Raw genomic sequence first — 25656 nt, 5'->3', positions numbered from 1 at the left:
GACTCCGAATTCTACCAGACAAAAAAAGGTCGGCACACAAGACGCAGGACTGCAAATCCTCCCTTCCGCCCATAGGGTTGCCCTGATCCTGTATGCAGAAAGAAACTCGAGAGAGAAAAAACAAGGAATTTGAAAAAAAAAAAAAAAAAAAGAAAAGGGCAAAGGTTTGGGTTTTTGTGTGACCATGAACCGCTTTAGCCACTCTAGACGCATTTCCACGGTCTTCTTTTTTTCCATCCCTCCATCAAGTGCCAAAAGAGTAGCTAGCAATCGTGTCGTGCAATCATGAAGCATCAATCCAGGGTGGGGTCCAGATCTATAACAAGAACCCGACGACGGTACCGTCCCTGACAGTCCACGCACAGAGAAACAGCGGCAGCTCGATTACCAGTCGTCGTCCTCGTCCTTCTTCGCCATCGCGTTCTTTCTCGCGAGCAAGGCGTCCGCCAAGCTGTTGCCCAGGCTGGGCGTGGGGGTGTTGCTGCGGCTATCGGAGCCGTTGGATCCGTTCAAGCTAAGACCGGAGTCGCGGGCGGGAGTAGGAGCAGGCTTGCGGCCGGCAGCGGGACGCTTGACGGGAGGCTGAGGAGGGGTAGGCTTGCCACGGGCAGCCGCGCCGTTGGGAGGAGGAGGAGGCGGGCGAGGGGCCACGACCGGAGCGGGCGCTTGCTCCTCGACGTAGGCAGCGGGCACCCAGGCTTGGCCTCCGGTGTGCTTGGCGAGCCACCAGCCTAGGGAAGTCAGTTTCATACGCAGTAACGAAAAGGGCGGGTGTGCTTACCGTTGTTCTCCTTCTGGACAATCTCAATAAGATCGCCAGCGCGGATCGTGAGCTCGTTCTCTCGCTGGCCTGCGAAGTCGTAGAGGACCTTGGCCATGATCCTGCCGGGCGCGGGAGGCGCAGCAGGGGGAGGAGGAGGGGGCATTCTGGTCGCGGCAGCCGGCTTGGTGTGTGTGGGAATAGCTGCAGAGGCGGCTTGTTGTTGACGGCCAAAGGGTCCTGTCTTGGCTGAGCTGACAGAACTGTTGGAGCTGTTGGAGACAACTGAGCTGGCAGCAGCAGGAATCTGAGGAGTAATGGAGGGTCCCTTCTTCGCTGAAGAGGCACCTGGGCGGGGCTGGGGCCGGCTGCCAGTAGTGCGAGATGGTCTGCCATTGGGACCACCAGGCTTGATGAGCTTGCCACGCGTGATGGGCTTAGGAGGGACTGGCTTGCCCTTTGGTGTCGGCTTAGAGACAGAGGAAGGGGGCTCGCCAGGCTGAGTGTGTACAGCTCCACTCTTGTAGTAGTCGACAGGTTGCTGAGAGTCTTTGAGGACCTTCACGGTCTGCATCTTGCCGGGCTTCTTTGCGTACTCGATTACTTCACCAATCTTCAAGCTAAAGCCGCCGGGCATGACCTGTTCCATCTGCGTGAACATCTCGGTCTTCAGTACACAGTTCAACAAAGGATCAGCCTCTTGTGGCGATCCCACACCCAGGGAGAACCAATCGTCGCGAGCGGTCGAAGTACCAATGAACTTAATGGCACCCAACGGCATTGAGCGCTCCACGGAGATCTGCGGCTGGTGGTTGACCAGCATCTGCGCGACGATGTAGAACTTGCTGTTTGTGACCACCAGGATTCGGGGACTAGGCTTGCTGGATCTGCCAAACTTGGCCTCGAGGATCTCTCCGCGGCAAGAGAAGACGGCTCTCTCGTTGCTGCCAATGCCAATCGCGTTTCTGATCTGAGAACCAGGACCAGCTGCTGCGTTGATGCCAAGGTAATCTCCCAAGAATCTGCGAGAGCCAAGCAAACTGTATCTGCGTCTCTCTTTGCGGTTCTGGAGAACTCTGTGGCCCTGATCACGCAGCTGCAAGAACTCGGCGCCGGTTCTCTTCTTACGCCAGAACCGTTGAATACGAGTGGCAGACTCTGCACGGTAGGCCAGGTAGGCACGCCACATACGCTGGATACGGGTGGCCATGTTGTGCCAGTATCGGTCTCTCATGTGCTCGAGAGCAAACAGTGTCTCTGGTGACTTGATGAAGGCCTTGGTAGTACCCATCTGCCACTCTTCCTTGGGAATACTTGTGTCCTTGAGAATCTGCTGAACCGCCTGCTGGTATGATCCTTGCCATGTGTACTCGCCAGCATATGAGGTGGCAGGCGACAGCAGGAAGAAGCGGTCGACAAACTTTTCGAACGTCTGTCTGTATGCGAAACCGGCGCGGCGAATGCGAACGTTCTCCTGGAGACCGAGGTACTTGATCTGATGCAGGACGTTGGGCACATTGTACTCGGAGTACGACTTGTTCTCGTTGGGCTTGATGGTTCGGATGTATGAAGGCTGGCACTTCATCAAGGTCTCGACGAGAGCGTTCGCCGAGGCTCTGATTCTATCACCAGCGGAGGGCGGCTGCTTTCGGTTGTCTTGGTCGACTTGGTGAGGGAACAAAGTATGAACGAATTTGTTGCCGCTGGTGCCGAAGAGGTTGAGCAGACCCTTGAGTAGAAGATCCTTGTTCTTGTCCGTGATTCCATCGACCGTGTAGGCGACATCACCGGCGTAGTGCTTGATGATGAAGCTGCCTTGGCGGGGGGTCAAGTGAGGGTTAGACATGCCGTTGATGCTCTGCATAAAAGTGCGGTCAGAAGCAGCGGGGTCGGCGTGGGCTGTCTTGGTCGCATCCTTCATGGCGGACAAGATACCGGGAGGCCGGACCGCCTCGATGAGGTCGCACACAATCTTGTTGTCGAAGTACTTAATAGGTGTCCACTGAATCTGTTCGCGTGCGTACTCGTCTTGCTCAGCCTTGAGGGTCAACTGAATGAAGATCTGCTGCAGCTTTTCGTTCACGTAGTTGATGCAAAGCTGCTCGAAACTGTTCTTCTCGAAAATCTCGAAGCCATAGATATCGAGGATACCAATGTTGTTGATCGTTGCCTCCTTCGCCTTCAGAGACTTGTTGACGCGCTCGACAATCCAGTCAAAGAGGTTGTTGTAGATTGCCTTGGACAGAGCATCTCGGGTCGCGACGGCCTGGGAAACGTTCGTGGGGGATTCGATGACCTCGCCGTTTCGCGGAGTGAGGATACGGATCGTGATGGCCTTAATCAGTTGGTCCGGGGTGACCTCCAACAGATAGGCCAAGAAGTCTACGACCGACTGGTCGCTAACCGCGGCGTAACCGTCCTGACCTTCGTGGAATTGAATGTTGCCAGCCCACAGGATGGCAGCCAGCATGCGGTGTATCTCGTCCTGCTCAGCCTGAGAGAGACCAATAATCTTCATGGCCTGGAGGGTATCGTTGTATTCGGCCAAGTCGTCGATTCCGTCAACCTCGAGACACTTCGATCTGCTAGTGTAAACGTATGTCTCGGGCGTTTGAATGCCGAATTGTTGGCGGTAGTTCTGGGAGGCGCCCTTGGTGAACTGGTAGAAGATGTGGAAGTTTCGCTCGTTGGTAATCTGGCCGACGACTCTCGACTTCTCAAGGAGGTAGTTTGTGATGTCGGCACCGACGGGCTCGCCCTGCGCGTTGAAGTGAATCTGCAGATACTTGCCGAAACGAGACGAGTTGTTATTCCTCAGGGTCTTTGCGTTTCCGAAAGACTCAAGCAAAGGATTGGTTGCCAGCACCATGTCCTTGACCTTCTTGATATCGCCCGATTCTCCTCCCGACACGTTGGCGATGTACTGCATGATGCGCTTGGCAGCCTCGGTCTTGCCAGCACCCGACTCTCCAGAAATGATGACACACTGGTTGTCTTGGTAGGCCTTCATGTTGTAGTACGCGGATTCGGCGATAGCGAACACGTGTGGGGGCATCTCGAGACGGTTCTTGCCCTTGTAGCTGTCGAGGACCTGGTCGGTGTAGATGCCCAGGTCCCGGAAGGGATTAACGGAGACCAAGACATGGCCAATGTAGGTGTAGATTTCGGCGCCCTCGAATCGCTTCTTGAGGTTCTCGTTGATGGCTTCGTTGGACACCTTACTGAGCAACGTAAGATCCGAAACGCCAATCTCCTTCTTCTTGGTGACCTCGTAGGTGGCCTTCTTGGGCTTGCCGCCGCCGCCCGCCGCACCGGAGGGGCCGGCCGGGCCTGTCCTCGCGGACTTGTCCTTGGGACGTCGTGAGATACCCTAGAGATGACACGGGCGTTGGTCAGTTTCTGTGGCTTCTGGCAGTCGGGAGGCGGTGGGAGATTCGGGGTCGCCAGTCGGAGGTGGGAAGAGGGTGCGCGCGGGGCATGAAGCAAGCGTCTCACCATGCTGGGCAGTTCTCAATGAGGGAATGCCGGTATCTCTGTGTAGTTGCGCGCAGGCAAACAAAACGGTGAGGATATTTTGCGCTTGGTAGGATGAAAGAGCGAAAAAGTTGCTTTTTTGCTGAGTGAGAGACTGGAAGGAAGGCGCACCAGAAAGTGACGTTGCGGTGCGGTGCGGACGGAGGGATTACGCAGGTGCAGTGTGGCTGGTTCTTGCCCGAGATCCAAATCCAAACGTTGACCAACGGACGGTCTGCTGGCTGGCTCGGCGCAGTGGTCCCGGTCGGTCGGTGGTGCTGGCTGCTGGTGCCTGACGACACTGGTATTACGCCCAGCCTGCCCGTTCCCAGCGCCCACGTCCTTGCCTTAGTTGGTACCTTAGGGGGAATTTCTGGCGGGGCTTTTCTGGGGGGGCTCAGTCAGCCAATGACCGAGGTTCTCCCGTGTCATGCACAGCCTCAAGCCGGAGAATCGGTGGCGTCTGGTTCCGCGTAATGCTCACGATGCTTTAGCGCTCCTCCTTAGGCGAATCGTAGCTCCACTCATCTTTATGCCCCCCTGTCCATCCCGCCCTCCTGCTGCGGGAGATTTTCTTGGAAGTTTCTGCCAAAAAAAGACCTGACTCTTGCTCCTGCCTGCCCGCGTGTCTGGAATAAGACTCTGAGGTCATAGCTTTCATCAGGTTTTCCCTCGTCGCCCATTGGTGGACTACATATCGTTTTACGTTTGCGTGTGCCATGCCAAACGATAAAAAGTCCATTCTCGCAGCCCTTCGCAGTCTCATGTGTACCCAAGGTCAATTTAAGGTCTGGCCATGGTTCGTCCCAGAGACAGCGCGTGTAGCGCGGAACTGTTTCACCCCTCAACGTGGAAATGTTCTAAGCGCCAGCCCGGCTCAAGTTGGCCCCTCCGACCCTGATTGCGGCCTGTCCCGCAGCCGGCGGATCGTCACTGTCAAGGCTCTTCAGAGAGCCCTCTTCCCAACGACCCAACGGGTCGTAAACCTCGATATCACTTGATTGACAAAGTCGACGTCAGCGGCATCCGAGGAAGCCGACGGTGGGATTTCCAAGACGGCGCACCTTCTTCATTATGTCTGTCTTATATGCTCTATCTGCTAGCCCTGTTTGCTACTCATAATATTCATCGTAACATTGCTGTCATGATCTTCGCTGGCCCAACTTTCTTTTCTCTGTAACCTTATCAAGGCCAGAACGCACATCGCTTATCTTATCCCGGGAGCCCCAGTCCCAGACCCCTCACAATCCTAACGTCGTCCGCTTGGCGTTCGAGCGCTATCCTCATCTTCTCGTTATACTGTTTTTCTGCCTCTTCAACCCTCGCCTCTTCTTCCGACAGCTGTCTCTCTTCTTCAAAGTCGTCTGCTTGGAATCCAGGCTTGCTCGAGAAGCTGACGAGGCCGAGCTTCTCACCGGTCCAGAACAAGATGTCATCATCGTTGACATTGTCCACTCCGGTGCGTGTTTGTGTCGATAAGATCTTTCTGGCAAGATCGTCTGAGCCCGGCATCGACGCGAATAAGGAAGGCCGTTCCGAGACCTCGCTATGGCCGATCTTATGCCGCCGTACCTCGGTGAAACCATCTCGTTCAAACCACTTCAAAAGGCCAGAACCGTCAGAAAAGACGATTCGGGTGCCCTGATTCGTCACCGATAGGATCTTGGACTGAGAAGACGTCTGCCGGTTCTTCATGGTAGAGTTCTGCATGAGAGCTGCGGAGGAGTTTCCTTGCGGCGGGCACAAGCCGTACAACTCCAACGATCCTTTGGTATTGTATTCGCCTGCGGCGATGAGAGTACGACCGCCGGCCTTCATCTTGGAGTCCAGGACTTGCTCCAAAGACAGGTCCGCCTTTCGACGTATCTCGCTGTCCATCGTCGAGAAAGGATAAGGCAAAGAGGCAAGACTTGAAAGCCTGGCCCCGGAGTGAATCGATCCTACAATCGATGGGAAGGTGCGTCGATCGTAGTGGAGGATATTGGAAAAGCGCCCTGCGACGTAAATATCATCTGAAAAGGAATGCTCGTCGTTCGGGTTCGGCAGATGCAAGATGCTCAGAGGCGTCGGTTGCGACAGGGGCGCATACACCGGTAGCGGATCCGAATCGAAGGGCGACTCATCCGGAGAATTTACCGCCAGCACATCAATCTTCTCGACGATGTCCCTCGGCGTCCTCACCCTGGCCCTGTAATCGAAAAGATGAATCCCTAGTGATGTCCCAACGGTCAGTGGCAAGCCAGGTGCGGCAGGAGATAGGGCTGTGATGGACCACTCGAACGACTGCTCCGACGCGACTTCAAGACGATTCAGGTCGACCTCCCGCAGATGTCCTTGGACGGCAACGAAAGCCCTGCCGGAGAAGTCGTCCACAGCGATGCACTCCGTCACCCCAGTGTCAATCTTCCTAGACCGTCCCATGGTCTGTGGTCCGTCGAGATAGAGCACCCCATCACGGCTTTTCCCGACCATGGCCCCCTTGCGCCCACGAGCCCCCTTCAAGTCCCAAATGCACATGGACCCATCGTCCAGTGGCGATACAGCCAGCAGTTCGTTGCTTCTTTGGTTCGGGCTGTAGAGGGCCATCCCCCTGACGTCTAGTGTATCCTGTTCGTTCCCGTCCCGAATCCTCGGCTGCTGCAGCCAGCTCGTCGCAATGGGCGCATATCGCTGGATGTACTCGTTGTACCAGAAGACCGGCTCAGTCGGAAACGAAGGGTCCCAGTTGGCCATATCCCTCTGCCTGCGCTGTTCCCCCGTCTCTTCATCGTAAAAGTGCTGCGGCGGTTCCGTACCGCTCTGCTCTTGGCTCAAATGCACGGCAGCGCTCAGCAAAGGCTCGTCAATGACGTCGTCGTCGACGATGCGGGATAGGCGGCGGCGACGCTGAATGGACTCCAGAAACGGGGACTCGTCGAATGTCCGTGATCGCCAGTGGCTATTATCGAGGGAGATCTTTTGCAGCTTTCGGCAGACGAGCTGTAGGCCGGGGAAGTCGTGAGGCTCGAGAACTGGGAAACCCGAATCCGGGCCTTGTCAGCTGCAAAATCTGGGGTGCAGAGCCAAGACGGCGAAGCAGAGCGGAACTTACAGGACAGGACGCGCAGCAGTATCTCGTCCGGAAGCTCGTCGAGCCTCTTCGGAGAGTATCGCGACGCCATTGTGGGTAGGGATGTTGGGGAAGCGGCCGGAGACTCATGCGAAGGGTACTTCTTTTAGCCCTGAGTTTCGGGGTGGCAGAGGGGAGCCCGGACGGGATCCTGGGAGAAGAGTGGAGGGTCGAAGGATGATCCTATCGCTATCGTTATCGGTATTCCTGGCGCCCTAGCCCTTTACAGATTAGTGCAGATCCGGGGGTGGACCGGGTAGAAACGCCTGGACTTTTTGGGTGGGTTGCGCTGTCAAAGCTCCAGTTGTTTTGCTCGTCTCGTGCCGTCCTCTCGCTAATTAAAGGTTGTCGCTTCGTCAACAGCACACGCCAATCTGCTTGCTGCTAGCGCCTCTGTGCTCACCTCACACGTTGCGTTGCAGCTTCCAGAGCTTCCTTCATCGCGATTATCAATGACTGGAATTTTCCATGATCCAAACCGCGGGAAGCGGTGAGTCTCCCCCTCGAATGTCTGAAACAGTACAGCCACGTTCTTTCTCCTCCAGACAGCAACCGCGGGTACACAACAGGAGGCCAATCCCGCTCGGCTCTTGAAGCCACTGCAACCGTCGAATCCTTGGCAACGAGCCGATTCCGCATTCCCGTCGTACCTCCACAGCCTGATTTTCCGCCGCGACTTGTTTCTACCTTATTGGGCTGCAACTCGTTGATGCCAGGGTCTTCGTGTTACCCAGCCTGCAAGAGAGTGTCCGTTGAACGTGAGCGATGCTTGCGCAGCAATGCCATGCTTGCGATCCCTTTCATTGAGTGGACGCAGTATGCCATGGTTGAAGTCGTTGGTTCAGACTGCGCCTGCAAGGCAACGAGCATCCGCTACATTGACGGGCCAAATGTTGTGAGGGCAACATGTCTCCAGCGGCTGTTGCCGTACGAAACTCCAGTCACAAGAAGAGAGGCCTCTGAGCTTACTCCAAGATCCAGACAGATTGTCGTCTAGCCAGAGCAACTTCCGGCAGAGAAGAGGGATGGTTGCGAGTCGGGTAGTCACATTTCGATTTCTTTTCTATCTTCTCTCTCGTTGTCTTCGTCGCCCTGCTTCTCGTTGTCCCTCCCGCAAATATCTCCATCTCGATATTTACGTTCTCTCCATTCACCTTGCTGAGGTGTCTCACGATCACCGATGGACCTCTATGAATTCCAATCATATACCTGCCGAGAAGATCATAGCTGGGTCGGTCTGCAGCAACCTTGATGACAATCATGACCGCGTGAACATGACTCCTAGAAAGTTTGAGCCACCCGCGTGGTCCCGTTATGGCCACGCGATCCAGTCTCTGGGGAAAGACGAACTGAACCGAGTGATTCAGAGCCCATGTGTTTATCCATGTCCCCACGTTATTTATACTAAGGCCATTCGACGTGGGGCAACGGCGAACCTTCTCTCTCTGCGACATTGCATACACGTTCTTCTTCGTTTCGTCGCCGAAGTCAGCCAGAGTTCGACTCCTCTATCGCCCGACAACATGAGCAGCCCAATAAATTCACAAAATCCGTCGACGCCACCAACACACGACCGGGCCAGAGATCAATATCGGCACTCCCATACAATGAGAAAACCGGAAGTCTTCTTTTACGCAGAGAGATTGACCGAACTGACCAGGCTCAAGTGCTTTCATGGACACCTAACCCCCGTATCCAGGGGCTACCCTCGTCCTGCCTCCTGCCCAAGGTGCTACTACCGTGTCCAAGACATGGCGGAGTTATTCTACCAGACGTGTCCTGGCGACTGGCAGGGCGACGGCGCCTTCCTCAAAGAATGTCTCAAGGCCGCCGCATGGGGGAATACAAATCCAGACCTCACCATCGATATTGGCGCTTTCGTCTCGTACCGTTGGAAGCTGATACTACTGGCCGACCAACTGATTAAGGACCTCGGTCTGCCTATCCCCGGCAATCAGACGTGCGCGATGTGGAACGAATACGTATGGCGAGGGGAGGTTCTCTACAATTTGGAAGGCTTTTGGGAGAAGTATCATTGGGTGTGGGACATCTTCGCCCACGACCATCGCATGCCTGAAGCTTCCCCCGAGCAGGGCCCTGACTTTGAGCGCTTTCGCCGGTACCTAGCTGCGTCCGTTATGCAAGCGGACCTGCCGTTCAAGCCAACTCTGGCCATGATTGATCGAGTTGTGGACTACGTCGGACGCGCGAAGAATGCTGATCCCGACTTTCGACTACGCTGGCAAAGATTGTGATATTGATCCAGAACGGAGGAAAGTTCGCTCCGTCCACTATGCATACAGGAACACATTCTAAGCAACCGGAGCTTCGTCCTCAGGTCTCTCGCTCTTCCGGAAGCAAACCAGCAGGCCCAGGTCGTAAACCACCTTGAGGCATCCGGCGCTCACGAAGGCCACCCAGAAGAGGTTACGGTCCACCAACACTCCGACGCCGAGGGGGCCTACACTCTGCGCAGCCGTCTTGAGGACATTGACAAGTCCCATCACTGTGGTTCGTTCCTTGGGTTTCAGAATTCCTGCTACGAAGGCTGCCCTGGGTGCCACATCCATGGACTGGGTTAAAGCCCGCAGAATCAAGAGAACTATCGCAGCGTTGACGGATTGCGGCAAAGGTAGGAGGGCAGTGAATACTGCGGAGGGGAGGTGGGTGAACACCATCGTCTGGTTTGGCTTGTAAGCTTGGAGTTTCTGGGAGGAGTCTTCGTGGGAGCTTGATACTTACGTTGAGGTTGCCGAAACGCTTCGCCAATGAGGATGCGATCAAGGTAGTTACCACAGCTAAGAAGCTGCATACGAAGAACATGGATCCGAGAAGGCCGTTGTCCATGTCGAACTTCCACCGGAAGAAGAAGGCAATCCACGACCTAGGAACACTCAGTTAGCTTCTCATTGACAGCCGAATAGACAAAGTTCACATACTGTGGTGTAAGACAGGAAGCAAAGGAGTCGAGTGCAAAGAGGAGACACAGCGGTATAACGACCGGAAAGCTGCTCTTCTGAATGCCGGGAAGCAGCTTTCTCCTCCAGCCCACAGTCTCAACCTGTACCTCAGCTCTCTGCGCGCCGAGGATGGGCCTTGTCTCATCCTTGTCATGAGCTTCGGGTTCTGCCTCGGAGTCTTGGCTAAGCAGCAGGACTAGAGCGAGCTTGAATACACCCAGCGCCGAATACCCGTAGAAGACTGCCCGATACGCATCTTCGTCGCTCCACCCGGAATTCTTAGTGAGAGACTGAGCTGTCCAGCCACTCGTCATTGCTCCTACTGCCGTTCCGGCTGCTCCTACGAGACTGTACCAAGCATACACATCACTTCTGTCCTCGGCGGTAGTCAGATGGGCTACGATGCTCTCTTCAACGGCACGAAACGGGCCAATCTCGTTGCCTCTGTGCTCAATAATCAGCCAATATTCGAAAAGTCTACCAAAATACGTTTCATACCCGGGACTTATGACTCCAAAGACCGCAGCAGCCAACAAGATCCAGAATCTATCACACAGCCCAAACGCGACACCGCTGGCGACCATAAGCGCTGCCCCCAACGCCAAGACGAGTCTCCGACCAGCCTCATCGGCGCAAGAAGTGAGGACCAGGCTGATGCAAGTATCACCAACAAGCGTCAATGCCATAAACAGCCCAATTCGCGTGGCCGAGAAGCCCAGGAGCTCGAGGTATGCGACCAGATGCAGGGTCGTCGCGCCGTACGCGAACATGCGGATAAAGCGCTGTAGACATATCAATTTGACGTCCTCGTGACATCTGCAAAGGCTTTTCAGGCCGCTCTCGGCAAAGCCGCGGGCAAGGAGTTGGCGGAACATCTTTTGGGTGTTGGACAGAGAGTGTGGCTCGGGGGAAAGAACGCGCCTGTCAGGCCAGCAGAGCGAAGTTTGAAGGACGCGCGATGAAGTGGGTCGCGGATTTGATGTTTCCGCATCATCGAGAGATAGGGCGCAGATGACACATATTTAGATCCGACCAATTCCGCCTAAAAACAACTCTTTATAAGTCCCAATTCAGTTGTGAGTAGTCTGTCCTGCGATAATTTGAGGCGGATGGGCTCGGCAAATTGTGCATAGTCTCTCACAATGATAGAGGAGACTAGTCGCCTAGTGTATTACATAGTCTGGAGAAGTCCTGGCTTTTGCTAGGCACGCTGTGACAGTGACCACTTCGGCTATGTTCTGCAGGAGATACGTACAGTGAGAAGAGATAATAGAGATAATCGCAACAGGAATGATGGAGATGGCGATGGGCCGGGAGACCTTAACGACGGTCACAACCTAGGAGCTGAGCGAACAATCTACACAGCACAACTAGCAAAGTCTTTTGATGCGTATTTCAAACTAGAAAACGTGCTCCGGGGTTTCGACGGAGTTGAAGTATTAGTTAGATAGGTATTTACATGAGATATAATGCAAACAGTACCTTGTTAATTGCCATGACGAAGATCCATACTGGCGGCATTCTGACCCGAAACTCGAACCTGGCTTCGTCGTCTCTGATGACTCTCAAAATGACCGCCGTACGGTTTATGGGCTAGAAGTCCCGGAGAAAGGCCTTGAGTTGCTGCCGCATGCAACAGTTTCCCGTTCGCAACTGGTTTCATACGTGAACCGCTCCTGCTCTGTATCTCTGGGTTCACACGGTCGATCGCGATATCCCGATCCGCAACGACCTTGCCACCCATGGCTGTAGAGATGGGTATGCCAGTAAGGTCGATGTCATCTGTTCCAATTGCTTTCAACATTAACATCAACCATCTGATCAGAGCTAGAACCATAACCTCGGGAATTCGCCGGGCTATTTGCTTTGAGTCGGTTGATTTGGTCGAGATTGTTATTACTATCGTTTACCAGGGTCTCATCACCGCTGGACGAGTTGCCGCTACATCCTGGCCGAGAAATCTTAAAAGCTGGCGGCCGTTGAGTTTCCTGTAGCAGGAACTCCTTCAGCTCGTTGACACCTTCATCCGAGGCTTCCTCCAAGCCGTTCAAAATGGTCTCGTCTGCATCGGGTATTGCGTCCGAGGCTATCTGCTCAAAAGTTGCCTGAGTAGGTCCCGGCATCTCTACGGGGATCGCCTCAAGATTTATCCTCTGCATATCCATGTTGAGACCAAATGCCAATTGGTCAAGCTTCTCGTTGAAGTCGTTTCGCGCTGTGGAGAGATCGATTTGAGTGACCATAACGTTATCTTTGTCGCCGGATCTCGAGCGAAATCTAAAACGTTGCTTCCCTCGTTGGGTAGTACTCTTGAGGCGGCCCTCAATCTCGACGCACATGTTAACTGGCCTCCCGCTGTGTTCGAACGCGAAAGCTGTGTAAAATACGTGATTGTGTAGCGGCTTCTTCTCGGTGTCGTTTTCTGTAAGCTCCCATTTGAGACACCGTAAACCTATGCCGTCCTTAGCTCTCTTCTGTGTTCCTTTGAAGATCCAGCTGTCAACGTATTGACGAGTAACATTTCGGCGAGTTCCCATCCCACCTAGTTCAACCATTCCGCCAGCTCCTATGGTGGGTTGAAATGACCTCTCGTTGGTTTCGAGGCTCATGCTCAGAGGGCCGTAAATGGCGTGAGGCCCAAAGTACTCCGTAACCTGCACGGCGTGTTCAGAATCCAGGGATGTCCGGGTAGGCTTGCTGCGACTAAACCTGCCGCGGGGGACAGGCGCATCTTCACTTAGTGTGATTAGGACGTTGGCGCTGCTGAGCATATGTTCCGGGGGTTGCTTAAAAGAGATGTCGATGTACACGATGCCCGCTGGGTTCTGGTCTGGCCCGAGCACTCCCCATCGCGCCATTCTCCAACGATAATTGCACTCAATCTCGACTTTCTCAATGAATTTTGACCCTAACAATAGATGAGACCCAACAGCTTTTTCCTCATTGAACCGTTCGAAATCGGACCGACCGAAACGACGAACCCTCAGCCCGGGCCGGGCCTGATTGCGTCTGACGTTCGATCTCGGTTCGATGGATACATGGGCCATTCTCGACGTGGGGACAGGCTGTCGATACTCACCCACGCGACGACTTTCATTGTTGTTGCTTGAGTTGCTCCTCTTGCTCTTCTTCGCTTCGTTGAGAGCAGCAGCAGCGAGCGGCATCGGAGGACCGGCCATAACGCCGTTTTGGTACGCCGTAGCGGCGTGGCCAGCTTTGATTTTTTTTTTTTTTTTTGGTGCTTCCAAGTAGCTGCCAGGTTGTTCGAGTAATGATTGATGAAGAAAACTATCAACCGTGGGAATGTTTGAGGCAAGTTCTACCAGGCTCTGAGGCCTGTCAACAATTGGTGTTGGGACCCCTCAATTATTATTAGGTACCGTATGTGTGTACAATAGTGGCGGAGGCCTGCATGCGAGATGCCCTTCGCTCATTCAGGAAGCAATTCTCCACTCTTCGTGCGCCCTTGGTTACATGAAGCTTTACCGACAACGGATGGCGCTCTCAGAGCCTTATCTTGCCCACCACTTCAGATGTTGGCGAAGACATTGTATCCACTGGCTTGCGTGCTTGCGGAACAAGCGTAGCCCGCTAAAGTGGTTGGCGTAAGTGCAGCATGCAGACTGCGTGATAAGCTGCATGCACAGCCAGGCGCTTACGCCCTCAGTCAAGTGGAACGGGGGCCTTCTCCAGATTTAATATGTGCAGCCTGATTATGCCCATACGAGCCGTTGCTTTATCACCAGAGATCCATCTGTCTAAATATCCATCTACTTGAGATTGACCGCGTCTGAGGCTTCTTCCACCGTTGTGGTTTGCTTCACATACACATCATCAATCTTCATGCTGGACGAGATACATCCGCCTCGGGAGCCAACATGCAACGCAACTTATCAGGCCCACAGCAAGAAAAGGGCACAGAAGCACCAACCGATGAAAGCGAGCGATTAAAACCACTACCCGTGACATCACGAGCGGCACAAGGTCCCTTTCCGCCAGAATTACCCACAAAGATATCAGGACCAGACTTGTCCTTCCTCAATGATGACCAGCCTGATCAGAAACATCTGGCTGTTGCGATTTCAAAAGAGCAGTCTGACTCTCGTCACAACAATCAACAAGGATTTCAAACCGATGAAGATGCATCGCGGGAACTCAACGAGGCATGTTTTGCAGGAGAGAACAGTCAACACAAGATCCGAGAGCTTTGGAAGATGCAAGGATCCGATGAAAACGAAGATGGCAAATTAGCTACGGAGACGAGACGCGCCCAATTCCTCTTAGATTTAGAACGGGCACAAAAGGAATTCGACTATTGGGATGAACGAGTGTGGCAGATCTCTCTCGCGAGAGGTCATAGAGGTTTCTATGAGCCATACATGTCGGGGGCAAACCACACGTCGAACGTCTTTAACGGGATACCCACAAGCACCTTGAATCACGCGCCTTTACAGCCAGATCCAAAGCCAAAGAGCCCTCCTCGAAGCGAACAAGAACCCGTGCGATACCAAACGCGAGAGGTGAAACGAAGAAGAGACAAGAGAGAGTCTGAGAAAGAACTCCACACCAGCAAGCCATCCCCTTTCGTGGATGTCCATGTCAACCCCAAGACTCGTCGAGATGTTACATTGCACGTCGATATGGATGTGAATGAAGATCTAGAAGAAGAGCTCGAAGAGTTCTCAAAGCTCAGGCGAATTGGACACTTTGAGGCGGCAAAGCGATATTTCGAGGACCATCTCGAAAGCTTCATCGACAACTCATACGTCCTGGATCAGTATAGTCAATTCTTGTTGGAGATCTCAGACGTTCATGCGCTCACCAAGTTGGCGAGGGAGTACCCGCCAAAAGACGTAGAGCAGGCCGCATCGGCCAACTGGGTTCTTGTTTTCCAGTGAGCACTTCAATTTGACGACGATGCTTATCCGCAAAATATACGGATAAAAACGCCAAACCTTCGGAAGTTGCTTACAAACTGGCCAAACCTGGATTCTACTGAAGTAAGTTGCCCACCGTGTGCTTAAATTAGTATTGTCTGACCAAATTTCAGTTCCAATGTCTCATCAACAACCTGCGCGTTGTTAAACACGTAGGCGGCGCGGAGGAGCATACTGCAAGAGAATATGGCGAATTGTATGCATATCTCCACCATGAAGACCGCATTTGGGACTTCAGAGATCTGTGTCATGGGCTCCTGGCCACAATGTCGGTGAAGAAAATGATTCGTTTCCTTTTCAACAAATATGTGTCCTCACGGGACCAAAACGCAGCAGGGGTTACTCAGATCATTCAACAGCACTGGGAAAGCTCTGCCGGAGATGAAGTGACCTCCTTAGCTTTATTGGATATCTTCACAGCGTTCGCCATGTGGACCCTGGCTGATACCAGGCGTCGGTATAAAGCTTCACTGGACGACTCCGAGGAGCGTCAGAGCGCCGAAATGTATCTGGAGATCGCCCATAATTACGCCACTGAAGTCTTACACCAAGATCCTGCCAATCTTAAGTCTCGGCCATACCTCCAGTGGGTTGTTGCCAAAGTTCTAGTAGAGAAGAACACCGACACAGCCCGGTGCGGACAAAGTGCCGTTACAAAGTATTTATCTAATTTACGAGGGGAAACCCAGGTCAGGCCTGGGGCGTTTCGTGGACTTCTATGCTTTTCCGACACTGTTGTCTACACGCCAAGCGAAGACGAGGCTCCAGACTGGCAGCCGGATATTACCATCACCTTCTCCCACGAGCAGGAGAAGGCGCTCCAAATGGTTTTAAGAAATGCGAGAGACCTTGGCGATGTTTTGTTAGAAGCTGCTTGCCTTCAGCAGCTGATACATTCATCTCCGAATCCTGAGGTATACTTAGTCGACTTGTGCAACTTATGGCGCTCCGTAGGGAATCGGTCGGCTCTGTTGAGAGCCTATCTTTATCGCTACATTTTGAAGCGATCGCCAGACGCTAGCAATGATCTACGGCGCGATCTTCTGGAGTTCGGAGATGCTCAATGTGATTACAACGTACAAGAAGCCCGGTTCATGATCCTTAGGGCACTGTCGACAAGGTCCTACGAAAAGATGACCTATCTCAAAAGGGCACAAGACCTCTATGAAAGAGGCCTTTATGCTAAATCATATCACAATCCGTATCACGAATACACGTCACCGCCGCAACTACGCAACGAAACAATGTATTCCGCTAAGAATGACGGTCAACAAGCAAGTAATCACCCCGATGAATACTACTCGGACGATTTGGTCCCCAGCGATAATGACGACGCTCATAACAATGTCTCGCTGGCCGTGAGAAACCAGAGTCCAAGCCTACACAATCTCGCAAGGCCAACGCTGAATGAAGAAGAAACCTCTCAGAAGAATGAAACGAGATGGTTAAATGAACAGCATTCACCAAGACAGATACTGGCAAGGCCTTTCAATGAGGTTAATCACGCTGAATTGATGCCCCCACAGCCTGCGACAAACATCTTGCCTGTAACGCGTGACTCTATGGAGATGAGCAAGGAATTTGATCACGGAGAAAGGAGCATTCTTGCCTCTGAAGGCCAAAAGTCAACGAAAATATCTGTAGACGGAGACGGGGACGGGGAAAGGGAGGGAATCATCGACTTTGTTGACGTCCAAGACAAGCAACTACATGAAAAAGAGAATAGTGGTAAGTAAATTACACTTGACCTTACCTTGAAACACTTTAGTTATCAACAAGCATGATTGGACGAAAGGTCATCTAACAGTTTACTTACCTAGGCGAGCCTGATGACGGCGGGATTGGGGTGGAGAGTCTCCAACCTCACGTCTGTGACGAGGAGGGGAAGCAGGAAAATGTGCAAAGTATGGGTGCAGCATCATGAACCTTAACTCACTTATGAGAATCCTGGTGGTCCACGTCCGAGCAACTTTTAGCCAGCATTTCTGGCATTAAGGAGGAAGGTTCAGAAAAGCGAGATCGATAAAGCAACTTCATTCCCACAACACTTATCTTGCTGTTATCACTTGCAGGCTTATTATTTCTTAACTTACCGCTCACATTACTTAGTCTACTCGGATAGACCCCTTAAATAACTCATTTCCGCAGTTATACTCTTAATCCACCACAGTAGCCTGTATCTAAGAAGAGATGCCAAGTATGAGGAATTCATCGCAGAAGGTGATGTCGGAATTGTCCAGAGAACTCATCAAGAAGTTGAGAGCGAGCGGGGCTGATTTCCCGCACTCCCCCCTCTGTCTGGCTGTGGTTTGACTCTCGTGGTCATGGGTCCAGGGATCGAAAAAATCGTTGAAGCTGTCAAGGCAGGCAAAGGCAAGACTATAAGTTCCAAAACCTAACGATCTGTTGAAATTCCTACGGGGGGTCAATAGACTGGGTGTTGGATCACAAGTCACATAATCCTCACGGCGAACTACACAATGCTGTAGGGAAGTTGAATTGGGGTGAGGTATCCGTAATGAGGATCGCCTTAAGAGGCGCCATGGGAGAAGAACGTTACCCATGTGCTGCAATGCAACCAGCCCGCTTAGCTTTATTTGAGCTATCTTCGCCGAAGCTTTCCCGGGGAAGATATCCAAGGATATATTACGCATCACGAACCAGGCTCGCGCAAATCAATGGCTCTAATCGTATTTAGCCGTCATAGGATGACCCGAAGAAACTCAGCATCGTCGAGCGGTGGGAAACCGAATGCGATTTAAAGACACCATTGTTAGGCCATTCTCCACACTTGGTGAGGTTCCCCTCATAGCCGCGATAGCTGCAGCCGAACTGGCGAGTCACAACCCCAGTAAATTGCCTCAGTCAACTGTCGATGGGAATTTGTGCCGGGAAACGTCTTCCATAATGGCAGTGAGAGACAAAAGAGACGATATCATTGATTTAAGCGGGGGGATTTCGCTCATAAACAGTAATGTTTTCCTACGAAACCTTCATTCTAATATTCCGATGGTTGTTTGACGAGACGTGGTCCACCGCTGGTTTGCTACAGACGCTTTCGCTTTCCACGATAGTTGCAGTTGGCGCTTCGCAGGAGCCGTCAGCACAGCTCAAGAATGGCACCTATGTGGGACGGTATTCTGCAGAATACAATCAAGACTTCTTCCTTGGCATACCCTACGCGCAGCCTCCAATTGGGGACCTGCGGTTTCAGCAAGCGCAATCTTTGAACAAAACTTGGGAGGGCACCCGCGAAACTTTCACCTACTCGTCGTTATGCGTTGGATACGGTGTATTACTTCCTACTTACCTATAAGTTGGAATCCAAGATGGCTGACAAGAGCGTATTTAGCTCGACCAAACATTCTACAAGCGGTCAGAAGATTGTCTGACACTCAACGTCGTGCGCCCTTTCGGCTACTCTGAAAGCACTCTTCCAGTCGGTTTATGGATTCATGGAGGTGGCTTCACCAATGGCGGTGGCGGTGACCAGCGCTATAACCTCTCGTTTCTTGTAGACCAATCCGTCAAGATCGGGAAGCCATTCATTGGCGTCTCAATCAACTACCGCCTACACGCATGGGGTATGCTATGTCTATGTTAACCGAGAACCCAATCTTAGACCTTTGCCAATGCGCGGCTGTCTGTAGGCTTCTTGAATTCCAACGAACTTGCTGGCGAGGGGCTGACGAACATCGGCTTGAGAGACCAGCGCCTCGCAATGCATTGGGTGCAAGAAAATATCGAGGCATTTGGAGGCGACAATACCAAAGTTACTATCTTTGGAGAATCGGCTGGTGGTGCAAGTGTAGGTCTGCATTTAACCGCGTACGCCGGGAGGAACGACTGCCTCTTTCGAGCGGCGATACTGCAGTCTGGGAATCCCATTTTCTACGCAGCCCAGAACGGTAATAATGCCTACCAGTCCCACTTCGACGAAGTTGTTGCGAAGACAGGGTGCAACGGCACGTCAGACAGTGTACAATGCTTGCGGCAAGTATCCTTCGAACAGCTGAACGCCACTTTGGGTTCCTTGTATTTGGCGCGCGGAAACCTGGGCCCGACCATTGATGGAGATATCGTTCAGAATTATGGCAGCGTACATCTACAGCGCGGTGAGTTTGTACGTGTACCAATCATCACCGGAGCGAACAGTGATGAAGGGGCCTCTCTCGGCCCGGAAGGCATCAACACCACTGAAGACTTTAAGACCACGCTCGCGAGCCTTCCATCATCTTTTCAGGATGAGGTCTTACAGGCGTATCCTGACGATCTCTCCGTGAATGTGGTCGCAAGTCTCGGCCAACAGCGTCCTGGACCACCGTATGGAGCGCAATTTCGCCGTAGCGCTTCTTACTGGGGCGATGTCTACTTTATCGCTGCGCGTCGACAAACAGCCACGACATGGGCTAGTCACGAATTAGACGCCTTTTCTTATCGGTTTAACGCTATTCCGCATGGTGTTCCGCCTGAAGTTGGCGCAGGTCACTTCAAAGAGATTGGATATATGTTTCGCAACTACCTAGGTGCTGGGTACAGGCCGGACATTTTGCCATTTGACGGGATGCCAGAGAGCCACTTTGAACTGGCAAGGTTTATGTCGAGCATTTGGGCGAGTTTCATAAGCGATCTTGATCTGAATGCCTGGTCAGGAAGGCCGGCGATTGTTGATGCTTGGCCGAAATACTCCGTGGAGAGCCCGACGAATCTCGTTTTCGATGCCAATGTCACAAGCCATACAGAGGTAGACGACTTTCGAAAGGAGGGCATTGAATTGATCAAACAGAATGCATTGGAGGTATATCATCGGTAGCTTTAGAAACTAAAAGCAACACCTTGTGGTTGAGGTCTCTGGCCAAATTTGACTACGGCAATGTAAAGAAGACTAGCTCGATTCTTCCGCAGACCTGTTCCTCCGATTACATTCAACGTTTCAGTTTGGAAACACATCGAGTTCTTGAGCCCGAGGTAATCACCAAGCTCGAGATTGCTGTGCCATCTCTACTTCAATTCCTGGGGAAGATAACTCGAAGTGAAAGCCCATAGTCTCAAAGTACTGGAGTAGACTTTTACTGCTTCGCAGACTCCTTCAATTCACTACGCTCCTTGACCAAGTTAGCCATAACCTGGCCTCCCTCAGAGTCTAGGCTCCGAAACCCACGAATCACCCCCTCCCGGTCACCTTTCCGCATCTCCTGGCTCATCTTGAACTTTCCTTCCAAACGGTCAATGACAATGTCAATGCCAATGATGTTCTTCTTCATCAGCTCAATATACCGCTGAGGGGCGTCCGCCACCTTCCACGGTCCGGGCCTGTCCCCCTTTCCCGTATAATCCATGACCGAAGTCTCTGTGTGCCGTGACAGATCGTCCATCTGCTTCGAAAGAAAGCTTGACGCTGTGTCTGACTTGGAGTCGAAATGGATGGTAGCGCAACCGTACGCTTGGACAGCGGCATAGTTCCACGTAGGAACAACCTTGGCGGCCGTGGGCTTGGTCTCGGTGTAGAACTGGGGCGTGACATAGTGATGAGGCGCGGCGGTGAAGAGGACGAGGACTTCTTGTTCAAGCGTGGTTGAGAAATCGTTCGAGGATTGGACGGCTTCGATCATTGCCTTGCTTTGGGGGTTTTGGCGAGCCAAGTGTCCCCTCAGCTGACCCAGCTCTGCATCGTCTGACTCATCGTCAACGTCCAGGACGAAAGGAACGTGGCTAGCTAGGATTAGAGGATGGTTTTCGGAAGGGATGGCGGTTGTGAGGACGCCGAGAGGGTAGTCGCGGATCAGTTGTCGCAGGACAGGAATGCGCGCTTCCGCGTGAGCTGATGAGATGAACATGATTGTAAGCTTGTGAAAGAAGTGTCGGATGGTTGGAGGTGCATGCGGTGTGTAGATACTCAGGGGCTTACAGGCCTTATAAACTCTGCCAATATAGTTGAAGGCCTCAATCTTGCTTTGTGAATCATTCGTAATTAGGAACCTATGACTCGACGGTCGAAGTACATTTGTCAATGCTGCCAAGAAGGAATCAGTCTAGTGTACATAAGAAAGATTGCCGTGGTCCTAACACATGCATCCATGAAGTCCCGGCCCGACGTGGAGTGCGTGTGTGGCCGACGAAGACCCATACCTGCCGCCGCCGGCCGGCAGCAGAGGGGAAACGCTCAATTTTACGGAAGAACCGAAAGCGTCGACTCCGTGATTTGCCGTGTCACTGCTACTCATTCAAGCTACCGGTCAATAACTTTAGTCCCCGGGCATTAGACTTGAAATTAGCTTCTCCGCGGAGCCGCAGCGGTAAAGCCGCCGTGTCCCGCCGCTCCCGCCCGGCCTACGGCTTGCTTGCCAACGTCGGGAGACTCATGTAGTGCGTACGCCCTGTGTGGGGGGCAAATGCGAGCAACAGCGCATGCTATAACTCTTCTTTCTACTAGAGACCAATCAGTTGTGAGGCCTCAAAGCTTAACTGGATGTAATCGCCTATCACAGGCCGTGAAGTCAAAAAGGCGTTAATGACACAAGATTATTTCTGTATTAGGGTGATGGTGGGAGGTGAGGTGACTAAACAAAAAGTTGGGCTCTTCTAGCTCTCCTATCCATTGGACTACTTTCGCTCTCCGTCCAATACCGAGAAGCATATGCCTATGATGCTTTTCAATGTACAACATGTAACGTGTTCAACGTGGATTCAGAGCTCGGCCGTATTCACAGAGTGACTCGCATAGCTCCGAGGTTTCGCTTGTTTGCGGCGACAACCGTTCCGCAAGGGCTTCTTGCGTTCAGTCAATGTCCTCGTGGGACTACGGAATTTGAACGAATATTTTCTACATTCTGCCGTGCTTCGAAACTGATCCTTGCTCGCCGGCGGCCACATATCTCGACTGTGGCACTGCTCCGCGAAGATGACTTGTCGAACCACCTCCCTTCCAGACCCCATGTTAGTCATGAGCGTTGAGCTGCTAACAAGATAAAAGCTTTGATGCCATAGACTCAGCGAGAGCAGAATACACGTCAAATTCCACCATTCATCATTCAGTTATTTCTAGGCTTCGTTTCTCGCCGCCCGCTTACGCCAACCCGACCTCGTTCTGACTCTCACATCTGGGCTCTGAGTTGTGCGAGGACATAATGACACGATCCAAGTTGCAGGACGACTGCATTTTCTCCGATCGGGGCGGCATAATCGAAAACACCCACTGCATCCATGCTGCAGTCACTGATGCCACCGGTAAACTTCTGTACGCCGTAGGCAATCCGTCACGTATGACACTCGCGCGCTCGGCCGCGAAGCCAGTTCAAATACTTGCTCTCCTCGAGATAGAAGGCTTCGATAAGTTTGGATTTGACGATGCGGATCTCGCGCTCATGTGCTCGTCGCACAGCAGCGAGGAACGGCATGTTCAGCGAGGGCGTTCGATGCTTGCCAAGATCCAGGCCGAAGAACAACAGATGCGTTGCGGTGGCCACGCAGCCATGTCCGAGGTTGTCAACAAGGAATGGATTAGGCAGAACTTCGTCCCCGGCCCTCTTTGCAATAACTGCTCTGCAAAACATATTGCCATGCTCGCGGGCGCCAAAGCACTTGGCAAGGATGAAGAGTACCAATTACCCCAGCACGAAGTCCAGAAATGTGTCAGACGCACCTTCGATGAGCTGAGCGGTCTGAGTTCGGGCGAGATCAACTGGGGAACTGACGGTTGCAATCTTCCCGCACCGGCTCTACCTCTCAGCAATATCAGTCATCTCTATGCGGTCCTCGCGGACGCGGCTGACCTAGTTGCTCGCGATAGTTCCTCGGTTAGCCAGAGAACTATACACCTGGCAAAGATGTATGAAGCTATGTGGCGCTTCCCAGAGATAGTTGGAGGGGAGAGACGCTTCTGTACAGAGCTGATGCTCAAGTACGACGGCGCAGTCGTTGGCAAGCTGGGGGCGGATGGCTGCTACGGTGTTGCTGTTAAAGACTCGGACGATACTCGGCGGTTGGGAGCAAACTCTGGCATCGGAATTGCTGTGAAAGTCGAGGACGGCAACGAAGAGATTCTTTATGTTGCTGTGATGGAAATACTGAAGCAGCTTGGCATTCGTTCAGAAGAGAAGAGACAGGCACTTGCGGGTTTCCAAGACCTTCAGCGAGTAAACACTGCAGGCGTTGTAACGGGGAAAGTATCTTGCTCTTTTAAAGTGCGAAAAGGTTGGAAATAGGAAGAATAGATATACGTAGACTGTTCAGTCGGGCATTCCAGAGGTTGTGTTTGTCTCGGTAGGAGCCAAATCCACACCGCCTCTCTCGAAAACCACGGTCTGAAGACCATTCGTTGACGGATGACACGACGTACAGCGCAGAACCTCCAGCGGCACCGAAGATTTCAGCATCTCAAGCAAGATCTAGATCAAGACATTCCTTTGGGTCTTCGTAGAAAACGCCACCGAGTTCTTTGATCAAACGGCAGCGCTCTTCTATATCCTTCGACAGCTTGATAATCCCCGTCCCCATCTTGATCGCTTCTATTCGTGGTTTCGTGAGCACCCAGACACCGCCACTCGCAGGCCATCTGGCGATGATGACTGGGTCTTGCAAATGCTTCTTTTCCTTCGCCCCAAAGAGCTCAGCGACGGCAAGAGCCTGGTCACTCTTCCACCAAGTCGCGCCCAGCTTGCGCATTCTTTCACAATGGGCGTCCTCTTCCTCTTCATCATCCGAGCGTCGAGAGGGCTTGAAGCGATCCACTTCAAGAAAATCGAGCTCAACACGGACGCAGTCCTTGAGAATGTATGTGCCGCCCTTGCTTGGCCAACCTTGAACCCTTACACCCGCGCCCAGACCGAATGATGACCGCACCTTAGTGCCCTCGGGATCCAACTCAATGTAAGTCTCTCCACCCATATTGTAGCCATAGTCTTCTTGGCGAAGGATGTGATCTGGGATTTCGGTGTTGGTCCCCCTGACAGAAATTTCGAATGATCGAGTCATTTTGAAGAAGTAGTTGGAAGACAAGACAACGCATGCCCCTAGAGAAGCAGCGATAATCGTACTAACAAGCGTGATCGACATTTGGATTCGTGGCAATGAAGGTCGGCGCGAGACATTCTTGAATTTCTCCTTCGACATGATACTCGAAAGTTCGATGTTGCCTTCTACTGCGAAAATAAAGCCGTGATCTTAGTGTCATATGTCGACTATTGCCGCTGTTGGCACCCCCCTTGGGGGCTGGCCTTATAAAGGGTTTTGGGACCTTGGGTGGATGGAGACGACTCATCTTGGCCAATGCCACGTGCTGTTGGGTGGCGCAGCTCGCGTGTTTGCTTAGTTGTGATGCATTTAAGCGATGCCATGCTTTTTTCGACCCGGAAATAATAATAAAAAAACACCCTGCGCCGCTGTGACAAAACACTGGAAGAACTTGTGATCGATGTTTAGGTATAAACAAAAAGGGAGTTTAAGGCTATGATATCTAGCGGTTAAACATTGCCAGCACCGCCATTGGCAGTGTCAGTTGGTCGAAGGTCGACACATTCCAGCAACAATGCCATGCTTTGAGCTGAGCGATTGATTTACATTTGATTTTCGTGATTGCCTAAGATGGTCGAGATTCTAGGTTGTTTCGTCGTTTATGTTGGTCATGCTTCCGCTAACGCACGGGCATCTATGTAGCTTCCGTCGACCCAACTTTCCTCTTTCTTGCCTTAGGCTAGCGCCTGCAAGACGTCTGAGAAACATTTCTTTGTAGGTAGCGATATGATATGAATTCATGTTCTAATAAACCACCGCTTTTATTTAATTGTATGGTTATGCTTGAGTCCAGACTTAGCAAAAGCCGGGTCAGAGTGCTTATGCAGTCCGCGCCCGTTCTTCACCGACGCAATGAAAAAATATTACTTTGGAGCTACGTTAACAACCATCCGCAATTCATGATTATACGGTGATAGACCATTAGCGGTGAACATCTTACAGGAAGAACCAAGAAACACGTGGGTTGCAAGATGCAGTATCACATATAGCGTTGCAGAGCTCCCCCTCCCCCCCAAGCAGTTGCGCTACATGCGGTGTGGGAATTGGATCAACGATTTGGACCACTAAGATTTAAGGTATTTTCGAAGAGCTATAGTCTGTTGCACTGACAGCGTCCGCCCCCCCTTTTTTTCCCCGCTTATACAAAAACGTGAAAAAAGCCTATTTTACGCTATAATAGGTATTTTTCCGTATTATTTATAAAACGCGCTAAATTTATTACTAATACCTTAATTACTATTAACTACTATAATTATAATAGTATTTAAATATATGACTATATAATAGAGATATAAAATATATATTTAATATTTCTTTAGTAATTAACTTGTTTATAGAGATATTATTAATTTAGCTAGTTATTTT

The 25656-nt window shown here is 52.1% G+C and overlaps 8 protein-coding genes across 8 annotated transcripts; 4 read left to right on the top strand and 4 right to left on the bottom strand.

Moving 5' to 3' along the window:
• Nucleotides 1–384: 384 nt before the first annotated feature.
• On the bottom strand, nucleotides 385–7434 carry MYO1 (Myosin-1; the record flags this gene model as incomplete). Its single annotated transcript, XM_037324789.1, has 4 exons — nucleotides 385–731; nucleotides 782–4130; nucleotides 5519–7284; nucleotides 7365–7434. 4 exons carry the CDS (start codon nucleotides 7432–7434, stop codon nucleotides 385–387), a joined length of 5532 nt encoding a protein of 1843 aa, XP_037176166.1.
• A 1699-nt stretch (nucleotides 7435–9133) lies between these two features.
• Nucleotides 9134–9637, top strand: CGCA056_v009541 (uncharacterized protein; the record flags this gene model as incomplete). Its single annotated transcript, XM_037324788.1, has 1 exon — nucleotides 9134–9637. One exon carries the CDS (start codon nucleotides 9134–9136, stop codon nucleotides 9635–9637), a length of 504 nt encoding a protein of 167 aa, XP_037176090.1.
• Nucleotides 9638–9694: 57 nt separating this feature from the next.
• On the bottom strand, nucleotides 9695–11217 carry CGCA056_v009540 (uncharacterized protein; the record flags this gene model as incomplete). Its single annotated transcript, XM_037324787.1, has 4 exons — nucleotides 9695–10063; nucleotides 10125–10266; nucleotides 10322–10786; nucleotides 10841–11217. The coding sequence occupies 4 exons, from the start codon at nucleotides 11215–11217 to the stop codon at nucleotides 9695–9697; spliced, it is 1353 nt and encodes a 450-aa protein (XP_037176091.1).
• Nucleotides 11218–14220: 3003 nt separating this feature from the next.
• CGCA056_v009539 (uncharacterized protein) lies at nucleotides 14221–15240 on the top strand (the record flags this gene model as incomplete). Its single annotated transcript, XM_037324786.1, has 1 exon — nucleotides 14221–15240. The coding sequence occupies one exon, from the start codon at nucleotides 14221–14223 to the stop codon at nucleotides 15238–15240; it is 1020 nt and encodes a 339-aa protein (XP_037176368.1).
• Nucleotides 15241–18253: 3013 nt separating this feature from the next.
• On the top strand, nucleotides 18254–20092 carry LIP1-8 (Lipase 1; the record flags this gene model as incomplete). Its single annotated transcript, XM_037324785.1, has 3 exons — nucleotides 18254–18571; nucleotides 18632–18863; nucleotides 18930–20092. 3 exons carry the CDS (start codon nucleotides 18254–18256, stop codon nucleotides 20090–20092), a joined length of 1713 nt encoding a protein of 570 aa, XP_037176367.1.
• A 256-nt stretch (nucleotides 20093–20348) lies between these two features.
• CGCA056_v009537 (Uncharacterized protein) lies at nucleotides 20349–21116 on the bottom strand (the record flags this gene model as incomplete). The annotated part of the gene is made up of 1 exon (XM_037324784.1): nucleotides 20349–21116. One exon carries the CDS (start codon nucleotides 21114–21116, stop codon nucleotides 20349–20351), a length of 768 nt encoding a protein of 255 aa, XP_037176366.1.
• A 1290-nt stretch (nucleotides 21117–22406) lies between these two features.
• On the top strand, nucleotides 22407–23483 carry CGCA056_v009536 (uncharacterized protein; the record flags this gene model as incomplete). Its single annotated transcript, XM_037324783.1, has 1 exon — nucleotides 22407–23483. The coding sequence occupies one exon, from the start codon at nucleotides 22407–22409 to the stop codon at nucleotides 23481–23483; it is 1077 nt and encodes a 358-aa protein (XP_037176365.1).
• A 172-nt stretch (nucleotides 23484–23655) lies between these two features.
• CGCA056_v009535 (uncharacterized protein) lies at nucleotides 23656–24165 on the bottom strand (the record flags this gene model as incomplete). The annotated part of the gene is made up of 1 exon (XM_037324782.1): nucleotides 23656–24165. The coding sequence occupies one exon, from the start codon at nucleotides 24163–24165 to the stop codon at nucleotides 23656–23658; it is 510 nt and encodes a 169-aa protein (XP_037176364.1).
• Nucleotides 24166–25656: the final 1491 nt, after the last annotated feature.

The sequence above is a fragment of the Colletotrichum aenigma genome (assembly GCF_013390185.1).
Source record: "Colletotrichum aenigma strain Cg56 chromosome Unknown KSG_Cg56_contig06, whole genome shotgun sequence".
NCBI classification, from domain to species: domain Eukaryota; kingdom Fungi; phylum Ascomycota; class Sordariomycetes; order Glomerellales; family Glomerellaceae; genus Colletotrichum; species Colletotrichum aenigma.
The sequence above is the reverse complement of the archived record's forward strand: the minus strand, read 5'-3'. Positions and strand labels throughout refer to the sequence as shown.